Source organism: Bos grunniens, chromosome 10 (assembly GCF_055505025.1).
Source record: "Bos grunniens cultivar Pamir isolate PY7600 chromosome 10, Bosgru_T2T1.0, whole genome shotgun sequence".
Classification (NCBI taxonomy): Eukaryota; Metazoa; Chordata; class Mammalia; order Artiodactyla; family Bovidae; genus Bos; species Bos grunniens.
In genome coordinates, this window is record NC_141174.1 from 27,059,356 (window position 1) to 27,084,382 (window position 25,027).

General features: G+C 43.4%; 1 protein-coding gene across 28 annotated transcripts in view; it reads right to left on the reverse strand.

Annotated features, from left to right (window-relative positions):
* The window catches only part of SYNE2 (spectrin repeat containing nuclear envelope protein 2), a 326,831-nt gene that overhangs the window by 18,902 nt on the left and 282,902 nt on the right, over positions 1-25,027 (reverse strand). For 23 of the 28 annotated variants that reach the window (XM_086320335.1, XM_086320332.1, XM_086320324.1 and 20 more), the window contains 4 exons: positions 21,350-21,505; positions 18,821-18,979; positions 17,964-18,130; positions 4,431-4,593 (listed from right to left, as the gene is read on the reverse strand). In XM_086320335.1, coding sequence (XP_086176461.1) covers positions 4,431-4,593; positions 17,964-18,130; positions 18,821-18,979; positions 21,350-21,505 — 645 coding nt within the window. Of the gene's footprint in view, positions 1-4,430; positions 4,594-5,511; positions 5,729-17,875; positions 18,131-18,820; positions 18,980-21,349; positions 23,325-25,027 lie in introns of those variants that run through there. The other 5 variants (XM_086320344.1, XM_086320343.1, XR_015134181.1 and 2 more) reach the window with 4 other exon arrangements.

The window sequence follows — 25,027 nt, forward strand, 5'->3', positions numbered from 1 at the left end:
GATTCAACAGAAAGTTCCCTGGATTCAACAAAGTTCATTTTAAGAGGGATTATTTTATAAACAGTGTCTACCATTGTCTACAGAAAGGCAGCCTGAAGTTTCTTCCAGGTCATCTCAGTATTTAAAAATTTTGGAGATTATGACTGGATTACTAGATAGGACTAATGTTTTCCTACTCTTCTTCTGATAAATGCACATTTGTCTCATGCTGTGTCTAGGTGGGAACAAAATGCTAATACTCAAATCAAGTTTTAAATCACGCAGTTCTCAACACAGATCCTAACTTATGAACAATGGGTACCTCAAAGTTACATTCAGAAGAAAATATGTTTTTTTTTTAGTTCGTCACCATATGTTCTATGAAAAGAGATGCGCAGGTGATTTTCTTTAAGCTCTGCAGTCTAGGACAAATGTCTGAGATGCTGTAATGGGGGCAGTCATCTTGGGGTCAGTGGAAGACTAGCTTTATTAGGTTTAATAGAATTTCAGATTTAAGAATTCTCACCAGTTCACAGAATTGCCACAGGCTTTCTTAAAATTTGCAGCTTGATAAGGGATTTTGATAAGTCCCTTTTAACTGTTTTGCCAGATAAGGAATCTTAATGCTGGTGCTAAATGAATAATACTGACAATTACCTTTCAAAAATGGTACCTGCCCCTGACCTTGCTTGGTAGGATTTGACTGAAAAGCACTGAGAAAGTCTAGTCTATGGATAAACATAAATGCCATGTATTTTAATAGCCTCTTTGCAGTTACTCTACATTTTCTACTCAGCTTATACTGAATGAAACAGCTGAAGAAAACTGGGTAATATAAGGGGTGAATGATGGCAAGAAATGGGCTGTCCGATGCTTTATAAAAGACCATGAACATTTTGGCAAAAAAGGAGCCCCAAGTTTTCCAAAATTTCCCAAACTTCTAAAACACCACAAAATGGCCAACTGTAGTGTGAACTAGTCATCTTGTAAAGTATAAAATAAATAGTGGACTCTATTTTAAAACACAAACCAGTGAAGTCCGAGACAAGTGACATTTTGCAAACTGAGATATCCCACGACTAGCACCTGTGGTGAGGCCCCTGGTTTCAAAAGTGTTCAAATGCAGAGATGAATCTAACCTAAGAAACATCCTAAAGCCACGTGAAAGACTTTTGCCAACAATTCTGGAAACACGGGCGCCTGTTTGCTTTGTGTTTCTGTTCCTGAGCAGGTGGCACAGAGCACTAGAGCTGCAAAAGGGCTAAGGCAGATGGGGGAGGCAGGAAGCTAGGGCTGAGAATGCATCTGGGAAGAGTGAGAATACACGTGGAACCAGAAAAAGATGAAATAAAGAGCAGAAATCAGGGAAACCAGGGTGAGAGGGCAAAAGTCACGGGGTGTGTTATGGGACCCCAGGTAGTGGCTCCAGACTGTCTCCTGGGAGGCACTGGGGGTGTCAAGCAAGTCCAGCAGGGTGGTCTTGGGAGTGGTTTGGGGGCTTTGCAGAAGGCTGACATGACCCACTGGGGAGGGGACTGCTGGGAATTACAGGGTGCAGGATAATTAACGCCCCCGGCCACCACCAGGCACCTCCACAGAGAACCAAGAAGCCGAAGGAAACTGGAGAGGAATGCTGAAGACATAGTGGAAGTGGTTCATGGTTTAAAAATGTCACAGAGGTGGCCATTGCTTCCTCTGCATTTTGAAGATGATACATATTCTACAGGAATAACAACACAACCCTTACTACCTAAAGCGTTTCTCATAAAGAAGAGAAGCAAAAAGACTTCTGTAAGGTCTGAGCCTTTCTGCACCCGGCTCCCAAGGACATTACAGTGAGGGTCCAGGGACCTCACGGCTCTTAATCACTTTGGGGGCCTGAGGGCTTCTGCAGAAGGTAGGACTAGGTGATCTCAAGCTTGGGTCTTATTTCTGGAAGTAATCAAGCAATTTGTTATATTGAAATTAGTGGCAGCGACACAGGTAAAGTTTTTTTCTAATGGCCCATACTTTTTTGTGTGTGACACATTTTTTGGTTTTGGTGGAGCATTTAAAGTCTAGGTTAAGTTATAATTTTTTTTATTTTAAATAAGAATACTAAAGGTTTCCTCAGGACATCTGTGGTAGGCAGAATATCAGCATTTTAAGAACCAGGTCCTTATCCCCAGAACTGTAGCTATGCTAGGTTACACGGCAAAGAGAATTAAGGGTGCCAATCAACCTTAAAACAGGGAGATTATCCTGGATTCTCTGTGTGGGTCTAATGGAATCTCAAGGGTCCTTAAAAGTAGTAGAGACAACTGGAGGGAGAAAGGCAGAGAGAGAGGCAAAGTTGCTGGCTTTGAAGATGGAGGAGGGAGGCATGGACCAAGAAATGTGGGCAGCGTCTAGGAACTCAAGGCAAACACACGGATCCTCCCCTAGAACTTCCCTTGGTAGCTCAGAAAGTAAAACCTGCCTGCAATGCAGGAAACCTGGGTTCGATCCCCAGAGAGTTCCACGGACAGAGGAGCCTGGCTGCAGTCCATGGCGGCTGCAGTCCATGGGGTCACAAAGAGTTGGACACGACTGAGTTAGTGAACACTAACACTCGAATCTCCAGAAAGGAATGCAGCCCTGGCAACACCTTGACCTCAGCCCTGTGCCAGATTTCTGACCTCCAGAACTACAAGATGATACATGTGCATTAACCTTCTCAATCAGTAGTAATCTGTGACAGTGTAATAGAAAATTAATACAATATCTGACTTCTTTACAGCAATGTGATCCTGAACACTAACTCCATAATTTGCTTTATAACCAAGGGATAAGAATTCCATGATGGTGATTCTAAGTTCTATGAAGAGGAAAACTTCAAATCAGCCAGATTAAAATTATATACCATTTCAGTATACAGGAACAAACATGGCCAAGAGAATGGCAGCTGCTCCAAATTATACACTTTTGGGAATAAATTCCCTGCAATTTAATGATGTTTGTCACACGTCAGATTTATAAAATGTTAACACATTTATATAATCAGCACCTGCCGAATTTAGCCAGTCATTCTTCAAGGGGAAAAATGTCAGCTTTGGTTCTATTTACCCGAAAAAGCTCACCAGTCAGGGTAAATGGTTATATATAAGGCCTGTCTATGAAGAGACTATTCAAAGAAATCCAACCTAATGGGTAAATCTTGTAATTAAAGCTGATAGTATTTAGTAGCTGTGACTATACTGAAAAGGAATGAAAATCTCTGCAGTGTCCATTAACATGGTGGTTATATCAATATTCATTTCTCCACAAAAGAAAGATGGAATATAGATGACCTCAGTGGAAAAGATATACTTAAATTTCTGAGACTAAGTGGAAAAACCAGTATTTTTACTTAGGAGCATTGCTAAATCATACTAGTTTAAAAATCAGAGAATAGGCATTATTCAAACAGTAAAATGTATTAGGATTAAATAAAGATCTAAGTTGTGAGTATTATCAAATAGTTAGCTCTATTTCAGGGGAGCATGAAATGTTGACCTGAACTCAAGAGAATTTATCATCAAGGGGTGGCCTTCTGGCCTCGATGATAATCTGATGAAAAAGGTTTAGCCCCCCAAGCAGCTGTGATATGTGGGTGAATCACCCCTGCCTGGTGAGTTACAAACAAACACCAAGGCTTTGGAGGAAATAGGAAGAAAACATACAAGTCTGTGAACTTGATGGTGACCATATTGCTTTATATGGTTAAAACCGAATGTGTTCACAGGGCTAAGAAAAAACAAGAGAAGGAAAGCTACTAAACTAACATAAACTTAGCTATTTTAAAAATAAAGAGAAGCTTGGGCACTGCATATGAGAGTGAGTTTCTGAACATGAGCCCTTGGAGGGCAGGAGAGTGGATTTGACAAGTCAGTGAGACCAAAGAGTACCCACCAGGTAAGGGGGCAGGACTCAATGGTGTTCAAACTGTGGGATTTCCAAGGTTGGCTAAGAGGCGACAGAACCGATGGCAGAAATGTACAGAACATCCACAGGAGAGGCTTCCTCCGCTATGGGTCCTCTGTATTCCCCACCCCTCGAGCCTCCCATTTTTTTTGAAACTCTATCAGACCCAAGTATTGTCCCATGAAGACCTTCTTTGGTTGGAAAATTATTTTTCTTTCAAGTCATTGCCAAAACTATGTTACCAAAAGACAAAGATCAAAGTTAAGGAAAATACAAAATTAAAAAACCCTTATTTATCACTACAATTAAGGTCTGCATCTTTCAAAATATTTCACAAGAAGCCACACGAATGGTGGGGTGTGCGTGTAAGAGACAGATGCCTCACACCCCCAGGGACACAGACAGGTGGTCAGCTTTCTCTGGAAGAAACAAACCAATACTATGGATGTGAACCCGCTAAAACACACAGCCAGCATGAGACAGGTCTGAGTGAGTGGGCCCTGACAAAAACCCATTCCACACTTCCCCACCTGCTGCTCAGCAAGCCTCTTCTGGATCTCTTGATCGTCACAGACATCATAAACCACGGGCTTAGAAAGCTCAGACTCGATCCGAGCCAACCAGGTGCGAAGGTTGCTCATGTTTTTGTCTAACTGCTGAATAAAAGCAAAGGTCTCCTTCAACTTCTTCACCCTAAATATATTTGCAGGGGAAAAAAAAAGAGACGGAAAACAAAAGCACAATGTTTAGCGGTGAGAAAAATGCACCCACAAGCGTGTTGGAGAGTAAAATGGAATCATCATTGGCTACTGATTTTATAGCAGGGACAATGCTCATGTCACCAGATACAAGTTTTCACAGAATATGGGACAATTTACAAAACTGCTGTTGCAGTTGATTTTTAAATGGACTAAGAGTTAATCTACCCAGGCACATGTAAAATCCTATCGTTCCCAAGGTGGGGTCCCCTGAGACCTAGTACATCTTTCCGGGGCTTCAGAGGAGTCAGGAGATGCCATTTCTTTCTTTCCATCTTAACATCACCACACGTGACTTCTGTCCAGTTTCGGTCTTGGGTATCACCAAGGGCACAGCAGTCAGGGACCTTCCATGACGGGTAAAGATGTTACACACCTGTCTTACTGGGGGTCTCTGGCCCTAGATGCCTCTCATGAGACCCTCTCCTTGAGTCAGCACAGAGCATGTCCTAAACCCCACCACATCCAGCCTGAGGCGCTGGCAGTGTTGCACACAAGGAACCAGCCCGTCATGGGAAAGCTGAGCCAAGAAGGGAGGGGTGGACACGTCGTCAGCAAGCACGGTTCCAGCTCCATTTAACCCAATCAATCCACCTGGCTCGGCATGGAGTAGACTTGAACTAACACGCTTGGCATCAGCATACACAGAGAGCTCACGGGCATGTCAAAGTGCTGTCAAGGGGGAGTGATGCAGGGGCTGAGGGAAAATGATCTCCATATAGATCCCCACAGACAATGTGAAAATCCTCAAGCAGAGCAAGTGAAGGCTTGCTCTGGTAATCTGTGGGCTTTTTTAATCCCAGAGACTTGAGGTAATGGCAACAATGGAAAGTTCCCACTTACTGATACTCACGTTACGAGGCTATCAGAACTGCATCCCACGGTGCTGGAAAGAGAAACTGGGGCACTGACTGTAACTCACAGGAAGTGCCCCGCCCGCCCCAGCCACCAGCATCTCTTCCTTGACTGCCTGTGAACAGCTTCCTGCTGCCCCCTCACCCTCCTACCAGCTTCTGGTTCTGTAGCTGAAGCATACAGCGTCCGATCCTCATTCAAACCCTTCCACGGTCCTCGCCTACCCTGACATATCAGTTTAAAACCTTGACCCTTTCAATTCCTCAAGTGGTCCGTGTCCTGTCTGCCTCCAGCCCTGCCCTCCACAAACCAGCTCCCCTTTCCTTCTCCCGTAGCTTCTACTGCTGTTCTGAGATGAGGTGGGGGCTTCTCGCCCATGTGCTCCCACAGCCCTGGGGGTCTCCGGCATTAAGTGTGTTCACATCCCTCATTCGCTGTGCCCATCCAGACAGAGTCCACAGCAGCCAGGTGGCATGCAGCCCCCTCTGCGTGCACCGCACACCCTCAGACCAACTAGTGGCCAGGAGGTGTTTACAAACATTTCCTGAATGAATAAATATGTATGAGCACCTCTAGTTCATGTGACTATCTAGTAAAACCATAGAGTTACGTATTACCAGAGAGTTGTTTTTTTATTATTATGTTCTTTTTTGCACACTACTGACAAAGTCAACCTTGTGTGTGTGTGTTAGTTGCTCGGTCATGTCTGACTCTTTGTGACTCCACGGACTGTAGCCCGCCAGGCTCCTCTGTCCATGGGATTCTCCAGGCAAGAAGTGGAGAATTGGAGTGGGTAGCCATTCCCCTCTCCAGGGCATCTTCCTGATTCAGGGATTGAATCCTGGTCTCCCACATTGCAGGTAGATTCTTTACCATTTGGGCCACCAGGGAAGCCCAATCAACCTTGGGGAATGATTTCTAGCTTCAGTTCTATTTCCAGTTAGTTTTACAATTTAGGGAAAATCCTTCTACCTCAGCCCCTCACCTCCAGCATGACTCTCAGGTCCTCTCAGCCTCAGGAAGGTGGTAGCATCTGGGCAACATGCAGGCCAGAGCCCTGGAGTGAGCAGACCCCGGTCTGAGCCCCACTCTACCATCTATAAGCTGTGTACCCAGCAAGGGACCTAACCTTCCTGATTCCCAGTTTCCTTGTTAACCAGCAAATTATCGACCTTGTAGGGGTTTCTGAGACAAACAGGGAGATGCATGTAAACCTCTGGCATAAAGCAAGCACTCACTACGCTCACTCAGCTCTTATGACTGATGACTGGGATCACACACTGCTACAATAAGGCCTCATTTATATGGCACCGGCCCTCACACGGTCCTTTTATAAATATTTTATCCTCGTAGTGCCATGAGGAGCGCAAGCTTGGAAGGAGTCCAAGGAGCCTGGTGATGAAGAGCACACACTTTGTGTTAAGGGTCTGGGTATGAGCCCTGGCTCTGTTTAATCTCATGTGTAAAACGGTGTGAACAGTGGAACCTTCCTCCATGGGGTGGCTGAGAGGACAGAATGAGATATAAATACATGAAAGGCACAGTGCCTGACAGAGATAAATGCCCAGAAATTGTGGTTGTGATCATCTGAAGAAGGTAGATTTTCCAAATTACATTCTTACTGCAAATACCACAAGAAATTTCCTTTAAAGCCATAAGATGATTTATTAAAAAGGAAGCAATGGAATCTGGGGCCAGGCCAGCTGTAACCTAGATCCTTCCTTTATTCCCCTGACTTTAGAGTTAGACCCTCCTCACCCCAATGTCTTATCACCCTGACTGCCTGAGGAACAGAAAGAACACTCCAGACAATGCCAGAGCAGTTGGGAACCCCAGGCCCCATGGGACAAAGTCTCCCATGTAGTTTGCAAGGGGCTAGAGAAGCGCGGCCCTGAGAGCTCCCTGTATGTGGGGAGAGGTGCTCAGGCCAGCACCTCTGCACAGCGCCCTGCTTCCCCATCCGTCCCCTTCTCTTCTCCCAGAATGGCAGCCCACACTGCTTCACCCAGCACCTGACCCCATTCCATCATAAGGATCTCAGTTTCTTTATTTTGAAAGAAAAGGGTTAGAATACAACTTTTTAAATGAAGAAAGCTAACAAGTAACGAAATAACCTAGGAGCAAAAAGAGCAAGATACAGTGATCCTGAATTCTGTTAAGGGTGAGGTGTGCAACAAGTAGAGGGGGGAATATGGCAAGGTGGATGCAAAATTAGCTTGGCACCCCCAGGACTATGGTACTCCAGGCCAGTGGTGCCCAAAATATGGGGCTCAGGCCCATTGGTGTCCAAACTAGTTAGGTGTGGGAATAAAATACTAGACTTTCTCTGTTATCCCATTCTTACAATGGGCATGCTTTATAGTTCACAAACTATATTACTAAAACGGAACATCTACAGAAATGCCGACATCTACATGTGTCAGGCTTGTTGTGCTTTATATATAGTAGTTAACTCATTTAATCCTTACAACAGTGCTGTGAAATCAGTATAGAATCATGCCCATTTGACAGATGAGGTAACTGAGGCAATGAGGTTAAAGAATTTGCCATGGTAACATACTCATTCAATGGCAGAGGAAGGATGTCAACCTGGGCAATCTGGCCAGAACTGCTGTTCCTAAGCGCTTTTTTTGTGATGGCTCGTATAAACCTACACATGATAATGTGCACATGCGCGGGGGTACAGGATAGTTTTCATCGCTGTCAGGGAATATGACCAGGCTTCGGGACACAATGGGGGGTAGGAACCCACCTACTAAATGCTGCGTTTTGAGTGCCCACTTTGCCCCTTCATGATTTCCTTTCAATAAACTTTAACCACTGACTTTGTCTGGGGTCCTGTGAAGATCCTAAGGATTCCAAGATAACTTATTCCCAGGGGTCATGATCTAATTTGACATTATAATACAATATAGGAGCTGCTCAATAAATATCTTCTGAATGAGCAAGTGACATTCACACATCCCTTCAAACTTGTGTTTTTCATAAAAGAGATGGTCATAATACATTTTAAAGGAAAGAGGTAAAGATCAGAGCACCTTCAAGCCATCCAGACACAGACAATTTGCTGGTATTCTACGAGTCACACACGCTCCTAGACCTTGGTTCTATATTAGACATGCTAAGAACTCCAAGCTTATACATCACATGCTTGCTTGGGGCAAAAAAAAAAAAAAAAAAAAAAGAGGAAGGGAGAGGGTGGGAGGGAAAGGAAAAGAAGCTACAAAACATCCTATCAGTCAGGACTTAACCTGCTTCTATGTCCCAACCTCTGACCAAATGTCCCCAAATGCGAAATATCCCCAAATGCCCAGTGGTATAAATGAATGTTGTTCCTCATACTATCATACTAAGACTTACTCTGAGAACCATCAGATGCACTGCTTAGTCTGTATGGTTCTATTCTGTGGAGACACTAATATAATTATCTAATCATCACCTTTCCCAGGTCAGGAAGTACACGTCATTTGCCAACCCAGGCAACCAACCTCCTAGTTAGGCCTTGTTAATTTTGCTCTTGGAAAATTTTAAATCTCGAGTTAATATTGGGAACAAGGAAATCCATTCAGAGAGCAGACTGTTGGCACAGGGAAGCAAGCACAATTCTGGACTGCATCAACCACCCAGGCAGCTTAAGTAGCTCACCATCTCGGCACTGGCCCATGGTTCACCCCAGATGCGCTTGACTAATACTAATCACACATATATTTCAACAAATCATGTTTCTCTGGAAAAAATAAACACAATTCCCTGAGCTGAATTCCAGTTCTAAGGACTGGAAAACCAAAATATTTAAGTGCAAAGAGGAAGTTTTTCACCTATATGAACTATTAGAAGACCTGAATAAAGTTAACACATTTTTATATAATACCAAACAAAATAAGAAGTTTGCCAAAGAGTATACATTTTAGAAGTTCTTTTGTGGGGCTTGTGGGTAGAAATGCAGAAAATAATCAAGATGAATAAAGTCTTCCATCTAGTGATGGATGGGAATTTAATACCTATGAACCCTGTTCTCTCTCAAAAATAAAAATTAAGCCAGGTAACTAAATATCACTTCATGAGTCAGGCATAAGTCTTAATGTGTGAGGGAAGCTTTAAATATCAAATTCATGTATATGGAAGAGTTTACATTGCAGCCCTATTTTCTCCATGCAAAAGGGTCTACAGTTAAATGATTAAGGTCCTGGATCAGCATTAGCTAGAAAAATTCCCATGCCAAGGCGGACTGCATAACTTAAAAAGGAAAACTGAGATGGTTGAATATCCGAATTTGTGCTAAAACGGACACTCAGACTCGTGGGCAGCTGTCAGTTGCTAAAAACATTGTATGAATTCTGCATAATTGCATCTTTGTAAATAACTAACCAGCCCTGTAGTAAGATAATCAATTACTCCAAGATCCTGAAGCCCTGATTTGAGGGCAGGGACATCACATTTGAGCTAATCCTCTCTTTGAACCCGAGGACTTCCATTTTCCCCACAGCATAATCACTTCTCTTGCCCAGCTTGTCAAAGGCTGGCTGCAGACACCGCACGGCATGCTGACAGTGGAAAGAACCCATCCCCCGATGGCCGAGCACACACACTCCGCAGCCACCATCTCATCGGTCATTTCTATTGTAACGAACATGGGAGCGCGAGAGAGACACCCAGAGACAGCAGCCGCCCCTCCCAGATGCAGAGCGGATGATCGAAATGGCACTTACTGTTGATGAGAAAAAATCATTCCTTAGGTTGAGAGAAACCTCCAAGTTCCCGGCTGCACCTCCACCTCCCGGGGACGAGGCGGCCCCTCCCCCGCACGGCGGCCTCTCCATTCACTGGTTCTGCATCTTCCCCAGGCCGCCCTCCCGCAGGCTCCCAGGGGCTTGCCTCGCCGGCCACCACAGAACAGTGCCCAGAGGCGAGCAAGTGACCTGCGACTCCGCTAACTGCAATTTTTAAATCTTAGTTTTCTCCCTTCCAGTAAACAAACATCTCCAGCCCCTGCCTGTCTCTCACACACACAGTCTTTGTTCTGACGCTACAGGATTGCAATGCCAGGGAAGAAAGTCCCTGTGTTATCTATGGGTTATTTATGAAGTGCTATAAACCCAGGGAAGAAACATTTAATTTGGGGCGCTCGAAAGGAGGATTTCTGTTCTCATCAAATTAAATGTCTCTGTTTCAGGTTTAAAAGCAAGGGTGTAATCTGAAGCCCCCAGGTCCAACGGGAATGGCTTTCTCCTAAAGAAGAAATTGCCCCAGGAGATTTTCTGCCTTGCCTTTTTAGTCCTGTGCATCCTGGCTTAGGAGGAGCAGAGAATTTATTTAGTCCATTTCTTTGCTTTTTTGCAAAAACAAACAAACAAACAACTATCTTGTTGTACAAAAGGAGTTCAAGATTTGCAGAGGAAGAAATTCTGCAGTTTTCTTTGCTAGTTCCCCCTAAGGTTTACCATAACGTGAGGATTTGAAAATTCCTCCACATCCCTATTCATGGTTCTTGATGTGATCCTGAGTGGCTCTGCTTGGTGGAGCACCACTGATTTGTGCCCAAGCCCCTTTTAGGCTCAGTCTCAGCCTTATTTGGAGACTTGATGGTATCAATCATTTTTCATGGATCCCTAAAGCCCAACATTTAGTCATTATTTCATCCCCACTTGAACACAGCAAACACATTCTAAACCAGTGAAATGAGGGGTACAGATTTGGAAATAGTTCCCTCAAATGCAGCGTCTAACTTGTGTCCACATGCCTGGCTGTGCAGGGTGACCCCCACCGCTCAGACACCGGACCTATCTGCTGCTGGACACCAGGCTCCTGAGGCTCACGGTCCCTGTGGTGGCTGCTGTCTCCTTGGGGAGGATCCCCGACCCTCAGAAAGGCATTTCTGCTGGCCCTGAGAGCCGCAGCCGCCAGCTCCAGAGGTGGAACGATGGGGTTGATGGGAAGGAAAAAGGAGATGGGAGAGGCCGACCTCACATCTGGCTCTCCCTGTGCTAAAAGCCTCTAAGTCTTTCCAGTCCCACTAAATCAGGCAACCTGCTAAGACCAGAGCAAGTCAGCTTTATGACTAGCAGCATTGTTTGGTCTTCCAGAGTAACCTTGAGAAAATACAGATAAAAGGAGAGCAATGAAAAACGTAGCAGTTTAAAAAGGCACACATCTCCTTGGCCATTCTTCAAGGGATGGAAAAACAATCTTAACACGCAGTTGCCATGGTAATAACTGCTGCGCTTAAATGACAACATTTTAATTGCTACTAATATAAAACAGGTGGGCTTTTCACATTGGTAGGAAATTTATGCTTCATTAAAAAGTTTTTTCATGGACTTGATCTTGCTAATAGCAGGAGAGCTATCTAGTCTAATTACAAAGGGACCATAAGGTAGTGTGTCTGAGTGCATCCCTCCTTCATAACACTGGCCTAAGGATGCCAAGTCTATTAAATGATGCTACCATCAACGAGAGATTAGAAGAAAGGTAACAACATTTATGACATTAAAAAAAAAAAAAGTTCCTGTATTCTTTCTTCCATAATGAACATTTACTAAACAGATAAAAAGAAAATTAAAACCACCAACGATGCCAACACCCAACAGACACCAATGGAAATACTCTGGGGTATGTCTTTCCTCTCAGCTGTCTCATCTCTTCTAGGCATGCAAAGCTTTCACCAGATTATCCTCACAGGCTGCTAGAAAAGTCTTTAAAACTTTAAAGACTAACCCCAAGTCTCCAAAAAGGCTCCACCCAGATGAACAACTAGAGAGTGGCTCACTGAGGACACAGGGCCTCTGCTTCAGGAGGCACAGAGAAGGCTCTGATTAATAAAGGGGGACGGAGGCTCTGGGAAACAAAAGGAGGTGGATTTTTAAGGAGTTTAGCTACTGGGATTTTGAAATCAAGGGTACCCATAGGTGAGATTATGTGTTGAGCTGAAGCTTTCTTTGGCATCAGTCCTGTTGATGGCCAAGAACCTTATTTTCGGAGTTTTAGTCTGTGCTGCTGAAGCAAGGCAATTCTGCATCCATTGGTCCACCATCCAACATCCTGTGCCTTTACTGTTCTTTTTAATAGGTAACCCAGCTGACCCAAAACACGAATCACACATATTGGTGGTTCTGAAAAACAGCTTCTGTAACTTAGCCATCTCTCCTGCATTCAGGTTTCGCTAGGTCAATTTTTAATGACATTATCTTAGAAAACATGGGCAAGAGGCATAGCCAATGTCTACAATTAAAAAAATTAACTCATTTAATCTGTCACTGAGCATAGTAGGATATAATTAATATGTCATCAAATCAGATTGGGTTCACACCATTCACCAAAAAATACATAGTGCTTCAAATGCCCTTTCTGTGAAAGAAATTAATAACATTTGATAAGAGTTTAGATGTCACAAATATAAGAAGCCACCCAGGGGCCCATGAGGAATGCTAAAAGCTCCTGCAGCAATTCTGATGGAGAGTCAGTTCTGTGAAGTTTAGTGCCCACACCAGGGGCTTCCCTCATAGTTCAGTCAGTAAAGAATCTGTCTGCAATGCTGGAGACCCAGGTTCGATTCCTGGGTTGGGAAGATTCCCCTGGAAAAGGAAATGGCAACCCACCCCAGTATTCTTGCCTGGAGAATGCCATGGTCAGAGGAGCCTGGCAGGCTACAGTCCATGGGGTCACAAGAGTCGGACACGACTTAGCGACTAAACCACCACCAGGGCCTATGTGACCTTATGTGAGGAAGTTGGCATTAAGACTGACTTAGGCACCCCAGCCCCCCTGATTATGTGGTTATTTCAAAAGATGTATCCTTTAGACTCTCTGCTTTAAGAATTTTACAGAAGCTGAAAAACACTATACATGCAGGGGAAAAACCGTGGTTTGGGTCAAAGCACCTTCCCCCTACCTCCCGGATCATACAGTAATACTACACACATGTATATGGACGGAGCCATCACTGTCCTGGTGCTTTTTCATCCAGAATCTAGCCCATGGTTCATCAACAAGGAGATACGCTACAGAGGCCACAAGGTTACCATAAGTGGCAAGTCCACTCTGTGGCAAGTCACCCGGCTGCTCGCTCCATCTGTGATCCCCAGACCTGAACCATTGGCAATACCTTGTCACTTGCTAGAAATACACATTCTCGGCCCAGAGAATGGGCGTATTCCCCCACCCAGGGAATCAGAAGCTCTTGGGGTGGGGTCCTGCCATCCATGTTCTCAGGAGCCCTCCAAGGATTCTGCTGCATGTTTAAATCTGAGAACCACTGCTCCAGATTGGAGAAGGAAATGGCAACCCACTGCAGTATTCTTGCCAAGAGAATCCCAGGACGGGGGAGCCCAGTGGGCTGCTGTCTATGAGGTCGCACAGAATTGGACACGACTGAAGCGACTTAGCAGCAGCAGCTCCATAGAAAACAGTCAAGTCTATACTGAGTTCCAGGTTTTAGAAAAATTCTGATAAAGCACCTTTAAAGGTCTCAAAGGGCCAAGTGCTCCTCTGATGCACGGTGCAGGGGGATAGAAAGACTGTGGCTCCGTCCTGCCCGAGGTAGAATTGCTTCTGCCCTTGGCTCAGTTCTTATTGACCCTCTCTGAGCTACAGCATCCTTCTCTGAAAGTTGGAGAATACTGACCATGTAGGGTTCTTGCAAGAATGAAATAAAATAATATATATAAGCCTGGCACTGAAAAAAAAAACAACAAAACAACCCACACCCTATCCACCCCACAAGAAGCCTACTACCTGAAACGACTCATAAATTTAATGTGCACTGAACTAATCTTGTCCTTCATGTTTTGTCAGTTCTTTTGAAACTTACCTCTATTTTGTTGAGAATAATCCCAAAACAATAGGCCTTTTTCCAACCCAATTTATTGAGGTCTTGGACTTCTGAACCATCTCCAGCTTTGAAGTTAAAGGCTGCAGTTAGAATTTTAAAGTCATGAAGCTGGGTGCCTGTGTATGGTCTCCCTCCAAGTCTTATTTTTAACAAGAGACACTGTCTCCTGCCACAGAAATGAAGCCGTGGAATCCTGTGAGCAGGACAGGAATGATTAAATGATGTCCAGAGCTCTTTGGACAAACGGGGTTATTAATGGACCCTGTAGGATTGCAGGTTCTCCTCCGTGTGGTTTGACTTCTGCAGCCTGTACAGACCCTCGCCTGCTTTCCTGATGGTGATGTGATGAGTGCCAGTGATCAGACAAGGAGCTGATTCTATTAATACATGAGGTCAATTTATGGCAAGTCCAAGCTGGCCGCCTCAACCCACAGATTCACCTGAAGTGTCACTTTAACTAAGTTTCCTAGCCTGTCAGTCATATGTCTCACGCTGGCCTTTGCTTTAAGGTAAAATAAGTTATTCCTTTCTAGTTCCTCAGTTTTGAATGGATTTCAACATGTTCTACTCATTTTGGTATAACAAATCAGAAGGGTCTGGGTTTGCAGGGAGGCAATACGACTGTCTGAGTTGAAATCCTGGTTGCCTCATGTGCTGACTATGCAGTCGTGCCAAGTTACTTAACTTTAGTGCCTCAATTTCCTCATCTGTAAAACAGGATAATGGCATCTACCTTTCAGAATTACAGTGATGATTATGTGAAATCAGACATAAAAGGCACATTGTGAAGAATATAGCCAGCAGCCAATATATTTGCTATTATTTCAACTCCTTATTTTGCTCCTTCTAGAAAGACCACTGAAATTTCACTGGCTGTTTTTCCTTCTTTCGCACCATGCAAGTGGCTGAAGACAGGCAGTTAGGAGGGAGGAAAGCAAGCAGTCTGTTTAACTCTGAAGTGATAGAACCAAAGTAAGAATGCATAATCACTCTAACCCTCAGGAAGCAGAATCTAGATCTTGCTCTTGAATGATCTAAGAACAGGTATGATGTCCTCATACCTTGGATTAGTGCCAGGTGTCCAAGAAGACTTAGGAGATACAGACAGTGATGACAAAGGCACACCAGACACAACTGACCCAACAGAAACGATCACATTCTCATGTCCTGGAACATCCATTCAACAAATTATCTGAAGCACTGTTCTAAGCACTGGAAATAAGACAAAGACACTGGTCTCATGGAAGAAAGACCTCTCACTGTTAGACAAAAGCAAGGGAATCCTGGAACACTCCAAAAACATGCCACTTAAAGTCTTCTTAGGGAAAGACAATGATAGTAACATTGATAATGTTACTATCAATGATAGCGTTGATAACGATAATGATAGCATTCACTAAATGCTCACTCCTATGTGTTGGTCCTGTGACAAATTCAAGACATGTGTTGTCATTCATTCACACAGCAGACTTTGATGTAATCAGTGCTGCTGCTGCTAAGTCACTTCAGTCGTGTCTGACTCTGTGGGACCCCACAGACGGCAGCCCACCAGGCTCCCCTGTCCCTGGGATTCTCCAGGCAAGAACACTGGAGTGGGTTGCCATTTCCTGATCCAATGCATGAAAGTGAAAAGTGAAAGTGAAGTCGCTTAGTCATGTCCGACTCTTAGCGACCCCATGGACTACAGCCTACCAGGCTCCTCCATCCATGGAATTTTCCAGGCAAGAGTACTGGACTGGGTTGCCATTGCCTTCTCCATAATCAGTGCTGTTAGATCTATTTTGTAGATTGAGAAACTGAGGCCTAGAAAGGTTAAATCACTACTCAAGTTTCCATGGTAGGTAGAAGTCAGATAGTCAGGACTAGCTCAAAATCTGTGCTCTTACTTGAGTTATCACCATGTTATTCTTGAGTTAACATAGATTTCCAACCCCCCCCCCAAATGGTAGTAAAGAGATATTAAATTTAGTCCAAGTTATGCTGCCAGCCAATCACTCTAGTATTTATCTTCAACAGACCCTCAGCTGCTAAAAAATCACGAAAGACTCAGACTTTATTTAGGAGGCCAAGTCTTTAGTTGAGATTTAAGCTTGTCTAAGACTTAGCTCCAACCTACCTCTCTAAAAGCTTCATCTCCTATTCCTGAGCCAGTGGAGCTTCTTATAATTTCCTGAACAGTTTCTATTCTGCCCTACCCTGTACCTTTCTCTCTCTCTGCCACCAGGAACACTCAAATCCCATCCCCTTAATCAAGACCATCTGGGAACACTGCCCTTCCATCAGGTTCTTCCCAATCCCCACCCCCACTCCGGGAAGATGAGATTTGCGTTCTCAGACCACTTGGCTTTACAGCTGCTGGCATGTCTGCTCCCATTAACATTAACTGACTCATCTTATTGCACTTCCGGTCTGTAATTCTCACAGCACTTGGCCTGGTGCCTCTGCTGACTGAACCAGGTTCACTTAAGGTTTAGGGTAAACGATGGGGTAAAAGAAAAGGATTATTAAGAGTATTCTGTTTTCCGTACTCCCCAGCATTTCATTTATCTTACAGGATTCTCCTGTACAGTCCATGTTCTACATGTGGTCAAAATATGTGAGCGTTCTGTTATGTAACAGACTTGCTCAGCCAGTGAAAACAAAGCTGCATGAATGGCCCCAAAGCCAGGTGACTGTTCTTTGTGTGCCAGCTTACAACTGAAAAACACTTTGCTTGGGGTCTCTTTTGGACAGAGAAGACAGAAAACATTTCGAAGCTCTGGGCGGTATTGTCGTCATTATTTGTGAGGGGAGATCAGATGGTCAGTCTTGTTTCTGATAAGCACTGGACAGCCTTGATTTACAGTCACAGCCGTGCCTCCGGATTCCACGTCTTAGGACCAGATGCCCACTGGGGACCTAGCACACCCAGCACAAACCTGCAGAGGGGCCCTGCCTTGAATGAGCCCAGCTCCTCTGATGGTGGTGATTAGAGGGAGGGGAACCTCCAGGGACCCCCAGAAGCAGCCCCCAGAAAATCAGGCCAATGCCTTGACCTACCTGCCACACACAAGCAAGAACAGGCAGGCATAACTTCATCTTAAGACTTCACATAAGTCTTAAGGTAGTGTTAGAATTTCTAAATAATACCTCCTCCTCAAGGACCAACTCTCATTTAAACCAAGTCTAAGTCATGTGAAATTTTAAGCTAAAGAAAAAAAAGGTGAGATATACTTGGTTTATCTTCCTTCCTTCCCTGGTGGCTCAGTTGGTAAAGAATCTGCCTGCAATGCAGGAGACCTGGGTTCAGTCCCTAGGTCAGAAGATCCCTTGAAGAAGGGCATAGCAACCCACTCCACTATTCTTGCCTGGGAAATCCCACAGACAAAGGAGCCTGGCAGGCTACTGCCCATTGGATCGCAAAAGAGTCAGACACGACTTCATGACTAAACCACCATGCTACAATATAATCCTCCTATAATATCAAAATAAGAATTTCCATTCATTTTTATCAAGCTCTACCTTTATCTGTAAGTTTAGAAAACTGCTGGGTTACCTTAGAGGAAGATGGGGCTCAGTTTTGAGATCTGTGAGGTAACGACTGTAGCCAGGGAGTAGGAACCCATTTTTAGGCCATTCCTTACCTTGAGCCAATGACGTCAAAAAGATGTTGCCAACGGTCATTGATTTTGTTGAGCTTGTCATCGATCTCAGCTGCTCTTGTCTTGTTGCTGGCCTTGATCAGCCGGTCGCCCATTTGCTTTAATTGTAACTTGTTTTCACTAAACAAATTTATTTCTTCCATGCAGTCCTGGCATAGGCACCAAAACACAAAGCTGGAATCACTACAGAAACTTCATTTCTTTGGCAGATACAAACACACAGTTGTGCCTCCTGAAATTTCTTAAAAAATAAAAACACTTCACTCACCTGTTAATGCAACCCTTCAGTGAGTGGCTAAAAAGTCACCCCCATTCAGTGCATGTGTAATACCTAAGGCAGTAGTTTCTTAATTCAAAAGCCCTGCTTTCTCTCACAGAGTTATTCTAATGCACTTGGGAGCTGAGGACTACAGGGTATAGCTAAATTAGCCTAATATCAGCAAGAGTTTTCCTGAGGTTTAAACGAGTGGCATTTGGGGTGACTGCGATGAGAAGGTTCTCTCTTCCTTTCCTTATGGGAATCAGCGACCACTTCACAATTACGAGCCCCACTGCTGTTGGTCTTTCTCCTTTGGCCAGGGGATCATCTTAACAACATGGTTAGAAAAACCATAACCCACCTGGGATGTAAACTGAGGCTTAAGAAACCCTGAGCCCCTTTTTCTTCCTAACCAAGGAAAGCAACGCCCTAGTACACAGCACCCTGCCCGCCAAGGACAGCCCACCTTTCCCACCTCTTTGGAAATGTGCCTACGGCATACAGTTTTGAGTCTGGGAGTGAGGAGGGCAGAGAAGACCATGGTGGTCATAACCGCACCCCTCTGGGGACTCCTGCTCACCTTCTGGAGCTTTTCAATCATTTCTTCAATACTAATATCTGCTGTCTGGAGAACTTTGTTTTCCATCTGCACCAGCCATGCACACAACTCTTTGTTTTTTTCGTTGAACACAATCCATGAATTGAGTCTATCTTCTATCTCCTGTTTGCGTATGGCCACCTGGAAATGACAATGCAGTTGGCAGCTGAGTACAGGCAGGAAGGAAGGACTTTCTCTTCCTCCCACCCCCCATCGAAAGGACTATGGATTCCATTCAAGTGATCCCAAGGACTTAAATTATCATGTTTTTGCCTTTTAAAGACCTAGGGTTTGACGTCAACAGAAGTTTTACACCTTTGATAAATGCCTTAAAAAGCGACAGTAACAAAAGATTGTACCTGAACTGTAACTGACCAAAAGGATTCAGCTTTATCCAAAACAGTTTTAATATAATGCGGTAATCCATCATTGCTGCTGCTAAGTTGCTTCAGTCATGTCTGACTCTGTGAGACCCTATGGAGCCTCCAGGCTCCCTCTGTCCATGGGATTCTCCAGGCAAGAATACTGGAGTGGGTTGCCATGCCCTTCAATTTATTATTACCGCATTTTATTAAAAATTAGAAACAGGAAGTTTAGATGAATGTATTTTAACCATCACCTAAATTTCTTCTGTTCTTTATTCTTTAAGTATACATTTATTTACTGCTTGCTACATGTTACTTTTTTGTTTTATGATCCAAATTCTTTCTTTTTAAAAAATGATCAAGTCCTTATCCTTACTTAAGGCCAATGTCCCACCTGTTTAATTTAAAAACTATCATCTCGGTCACAATATAAATCTTATGTATATAGTGCAAATGGACCACAAAAATTAACATCACTTAAATGTTTGAGTGGTATATTTCAAAAACAAAGCAAAATTTTAAAAGTGCATATCATTCATTTAATCCACGTTCCCAATATGCACCCCTGCTCTGGATGGAAACCATGGAAACGGAATCAAATCCTGGTCTGCAGTGAGCAGGCTGACCCCCAAATACCCAATGCTCTGTTCTGCAGAAGCAACCCCTAAGCTGACATCAGCAAAGGATCTTCCGCCTTCCAGGGTTCAAATTTATTACTTAAATAAATGTAAATTTAAAGACTGCAAATCAGCCTCTTTAAATGTACAAAGTATTCCCAGGTCTTAGAAATCTTCAGAATCCTAGAGATAAAAAGGGTAACCTAAAAGTTTTTTTGGTTAACTTTTAACACCCCGCTTTACAAATGGGGAAACCAAAGTTGAACTCCTAGACATTTTTCAACTATACACAAAACAAAAAAAAAACCTCTGCTCTTTTCAGAGTGAAGCAAAAATAGCCAATGCTTCTATATCCACCCAACCAAATGTGTTGAGAGGGCTGAAAAAACTATCGCTAAAAACCCGTTTTGTATTTCTGTTTTTCATAGCATCTATTCAACTCAGCTTTTAAAAATCCTGGCATTTTGTATAGCATCATTCTGATTGGATTCCTGATGGTAACAATTAGGAACATCCGGGCCCCAGTCTTCACTTCTTCCTTAGCTTACAGGATACCTTTCACATATTCTCAATTTCCTGTTATATAAAATTTGAATAAAAATTCTTAATGGACTATTCTAAAAGTCCTTTAGTCTTTTAGAAGACTAAAAGTCTAAAAAGACTATTCTAAAATAGTCTAAAAGGACTATTCTAAAATTGTAAAAGGACAGGTATATCATGAATATTAAATACTAAAATAAAGAAGGAAGAACATTTTTATTTTATTAAAATGCACTCAGAAGTGTCTGAATTTTCAACTTTTACGTACATCTCTTAATTCACAAAAATTAGATTAAGGACTTTTCTTAGAATTAAATGTTCTTAAAAAAAAATCTATTTGAACCCTTCAATTCCAACCTGATCCTGTCATCAACTTACACCTTGTAATACCTTAACTACAATTCATTCTTAATGAGTATAAGTGATTCACTGAGATAGTAAGTGTAGCAGCTGACCCTTTCTTTCAGAGTTTTAAAGCCAGCTACCTGAAATAAACACTGGCTTGCATGTGAATGCAGGGTGCTCAGATAAAATGCCCTGGAGCCTGGCACTCAGTGCTACTCCTGCTGTCTGTGGGCCCAGAACAGACACTGCAGAGATACAGCTGTAAGGCCAGCCCAGACCTCTCTGCTGAAGTTCTGATTCTCAGACAAGGACTGGTACTTGTCATCTCTACACGACTGAGAGCAGAGTGCACACAGCTGCTCAAAACCGCAGTCCTCCCCTCCCCCCTGCTCTCAAGGTGATTTTTTTTTTTTTTAAAAAAGCTCATTAAGAGTGTGCAAAGTTCCAGCACTGAGTGCTGGAGAAACAAAGGGTCAAATCTGTTAAACCTTGTTGCTGCCTTCTCAAGGAACAGCGCCAGCCCGGGCTCCAACTGAAAAGGGCCTCCCGGTTCAATGAAATTAAGCTCCTTTCTACTTTGTCTGGCCTTCGGAGACATTTCAATAAACTTCAGAAGAGCCGTGCCCTGCAGTTAACTGACTTACTCTTAAGCAGAGGTCCTCCCATTGTCTGTGCAAATGCTCTATTTGCTCCTTCAAAACCATCACGTCGTCCACCAGAATGTGCTGGGTTAGGTCGGTCTTCATTGTGTGAAGTTCTTTCAAGTTCTGAGTCCAGTTAGCTAAAGACTTCTCTAGTTCCTGCATTTAAACACAAGAAAGAAAGAGGGGGAAAAAAGAAAGAAAACTCTTCAACTCAAGCTGCTGTTGTTTCCAAACCTGTAGAGGCTAATCCTTTGATTGGACCCTGGGGGAGGGGAGGCCAGGAAAGGGGGTGGGACTTTCTGAATGAGAAACAGCCCAGGGCCGGCCTCTGCAGCTGTGGTTGGCCAATTCCTCAGCACCTATTTTCTCAAAGCAGAACTCTTTTCTACCTTTATTTTCACTTCCTCAGGTATTTCAGACTTTTCTATACTTAACTCTATGTTAAAGTCAAGTAAGTCTTTACCTTTATTTAGGGGAAAGTAAAGTATTTTTGGAGTCTCACAACAATCTCTCTCACCTACATACACGTAATTCTGAAATTGTGTTACAGAATGTTGTATAAAATATGATTTCCCTACTTTTAAAAACACCTTAAGAAATGCATTGTTGCTACGTGGCAATCACATAATGACAGCTTCTGTTAAGCGAATCATTTTGGTTAACTTTCAAAAAGAATAAATATAATTGAAGGGAAAAAAAAAAATTGTTCCCTAATGATTGCCAGAGATGGGTTAGCAGAAAATGTCCTCTGGCTCTGGAAACAATTTTTTCTTTTTAAATGAAGTATTGATCAAATTAAAACATTTTTTGAATTCTGGGACTTAATCTAGATAATTACTTTCACGAGAGAGAAGGTAAAATGAAACAGCTCAAACATTCAAGAGACCTCCAGATTTTTATTGTGCTTCTCGTATTCTGTATTTTGGCACATTTGAAGGGTCTCTATTCATACCTGTCTATTGAAATCTGAAAGAAGAGAGTATTTCATTTACATCAGTAACCTGCCTGAGGGGTGGCAACAGTAAAAATGGGTTAATTCTGATTGATTTTCAGAGTTCTAAAGGCTACACTGGCATGAACTTGCCAACAAGGATTTACGTTGAATAAAATGGTTCAGAGGGTTCTTTTTAAAGGTTGCATGGAGATTTAAGACATAACATCTTTTTCAGAGGAGAAATCATCACTTTAAACTTCTGTTACCTACTTCTCGCTTCACGATTCTAGTAAAGTGGACGAGAGCAGATTCTGCAGTGGAACACTTTTTTACCAGCTTCATCACCTGAAGCAGGCAAGCCACAAGCAGAGGTTTGCCATTCACTGACTCTCAAGACCGGAAGATGGTTGCACTTCAGTGTTTCCTGATCAAAAGTGTGGGCTCAGACGCCTGCCCCGAAGGGAGGCTGGGGTAAGTAATCCACCGCCCGGTTTAAATCAATTTTGGTTTGGATACCCCGTCTTCTCCCACAGTTGAAAGGATAATTAATAGGTGTAGAACTTTTGAATATGGATATTTTGGGATTCTTAATAAATACTGCCACATTGTGTCCTCAAAGGAATGACTATCTTTTTCCACAGACTGTTTGGTATCGAGTTTTATATATTTGGGGGGCAAGTTTAATATGTGTAAGGATTCCGGCTGCTGCTGCTGCTAAGTTGCTTCAGTTGGTCGACTCTGTGTGACCCCATAGACGGCAGCCCACCAGGCTCCCCCGTCCCTGGGATTCTCCAGGCAAGAACACTGGAGTGGGTTGCCATTTCCTTCTCCAATGCATGAAAGTGAAAAGTGAAAGTGAAGTCGCTCAGTCATGTCCAACCTCAGATCAGATCAGTTGCTCAGTCGTGTCCAACTCTTTGCGACCCCATGAATTGCAGCATGCCAGGCCTCCCTGTCCATCACCAACTCCCGGAGTTCACTCAGACTCAAGTCCATTGAGTCAGTGATGCCATCCAGCCATCTCATCCTCTGTCATCCCCTTCTCTTGCCCCTAATCCCTCCCAGCATCAGAGTCTTTTCCAATGAGTCAACTCTTTGCATGAGGTGGCCAAAGTACTGGAGTTTCAGCTTTAGCATCATTCCTTCCAAAGAAATCCCAGGGCTGATCTCTTGTAGAATAGACCGGTGGATCTCCTTGCAGTCCAAGGGACTCTCAAGAGTCTTCTACAACACCACAGTTCAAAAGCATCAATTCTTCCGCCCTAGCCTTCTTCACAGTCCAACTCTCACATCCATACATGACCACTGGAAAAACCATAGCCTCGATTAGACGAACCTTTGTTGGCAAAGTAATGTCTTTGCTTTTGAATATGCTATCTAGGTTGGTCATAACTTTCCTTCCAAGGAGTAAGCGTCTTTTAATTTCATGGCTGCAGTCACCATCTGCAGTGATTTTGAAGCCACAAAAAATAAAGTCTGACACTGTTTCCACTGTTTGCCCATCTGTTTTCCATGAAGTGATGGGACCAGATGCCATGATCTTTGTTTTCTGAATGTTGAGCTTTAAGCCAACTTTTTCAGTCTCCACTTTCACTTTCATCAAGAGGCTTTTTAGTTCCTCTTCACTTTCTGCCATAAGGGTGGTGTCATCTGCATATCTGAGGTTATCGATATTTCTCCCGGCAATCTTGATTCCAGCTTGTGTTTCTTCCAGTCCAGCGTTTCTCATGATGTACTCTGCATATAAGTTAAATAAACAGGGTGACAATATACAGCCTAGACGAACTCCTTTTCCTATTTGGAACCAGTCTGTTGTTCCATGTCCAGTTCTAACTGTTGCTTCCTGACCTGCATACAAATTTCTCAAGAGGCAGGTCAGGTGGTCTGGTATTCCCATCTCTTTCAGAATTTTCCACAGTTTATGGTGATCCACACAGTCAAAGGCTTTGGCATAGTCAATAAAGCAGAAATAGATGCCTTTCTGGAACTCTCTTGCTTTTCCCATGATCCAGTGGATGTTGGCAATTTGATCTCTGGTTCCTCTGCCTTTTCTAAAACCAGCTTGAACATCAGGAAGTTCACGGTTCACATATTGCTGAAGCCTGGCTTGGAGAATTTTGAGCATTACTTTACTAGCCTGTGAGACGAGTGCAATTGTGCGGTAGTTTGAGCATTCTTTGGCATTGCCTTTCTTTGGGATTGGAATGAAAACTGACCTTTTCCAGTCCTGTGGCCACTGCTGAGTTTTCCAAATTTGCTGGCATATTGAGTGCAGCACTTTCACAGCATTATCTTTCAGGATTTGGAATAGCTCAGCTGGAATTCCATCACCTCCACTAGCTTTGTTCATAGTGATGCTTTCTAAGGCCCACTTGACTTCACATTCCAGGATGTCTGGCTCTAGGTCAGTGATCACACCATTGCGATTATCTGGGTCGTGAAGATCTTTTTTGTACAGTTTTTCTGTGTATTCTTGCCACCTCTTCTTAATATATTCTGCTTCTGTTAGGTCCATACCATTTCTGTCCTTTATTGAGCCCATCTTTGCATGAAATGTTCTTTTGGTATCTCCAACCTAGTTATGTTTAAATTTGTTGTTCTTTAATTACTTGCCTGAGATGCTACCCAGTTCACCTTTATCCTTCCCCAGATGTATTTTAGTTAATTCCTACCAACACTTGCAGGTCTCAGACACAGGTAATTCTTTAGAGGAGCCTTCTCTAAGTCATGGGATGAGGTTGGGA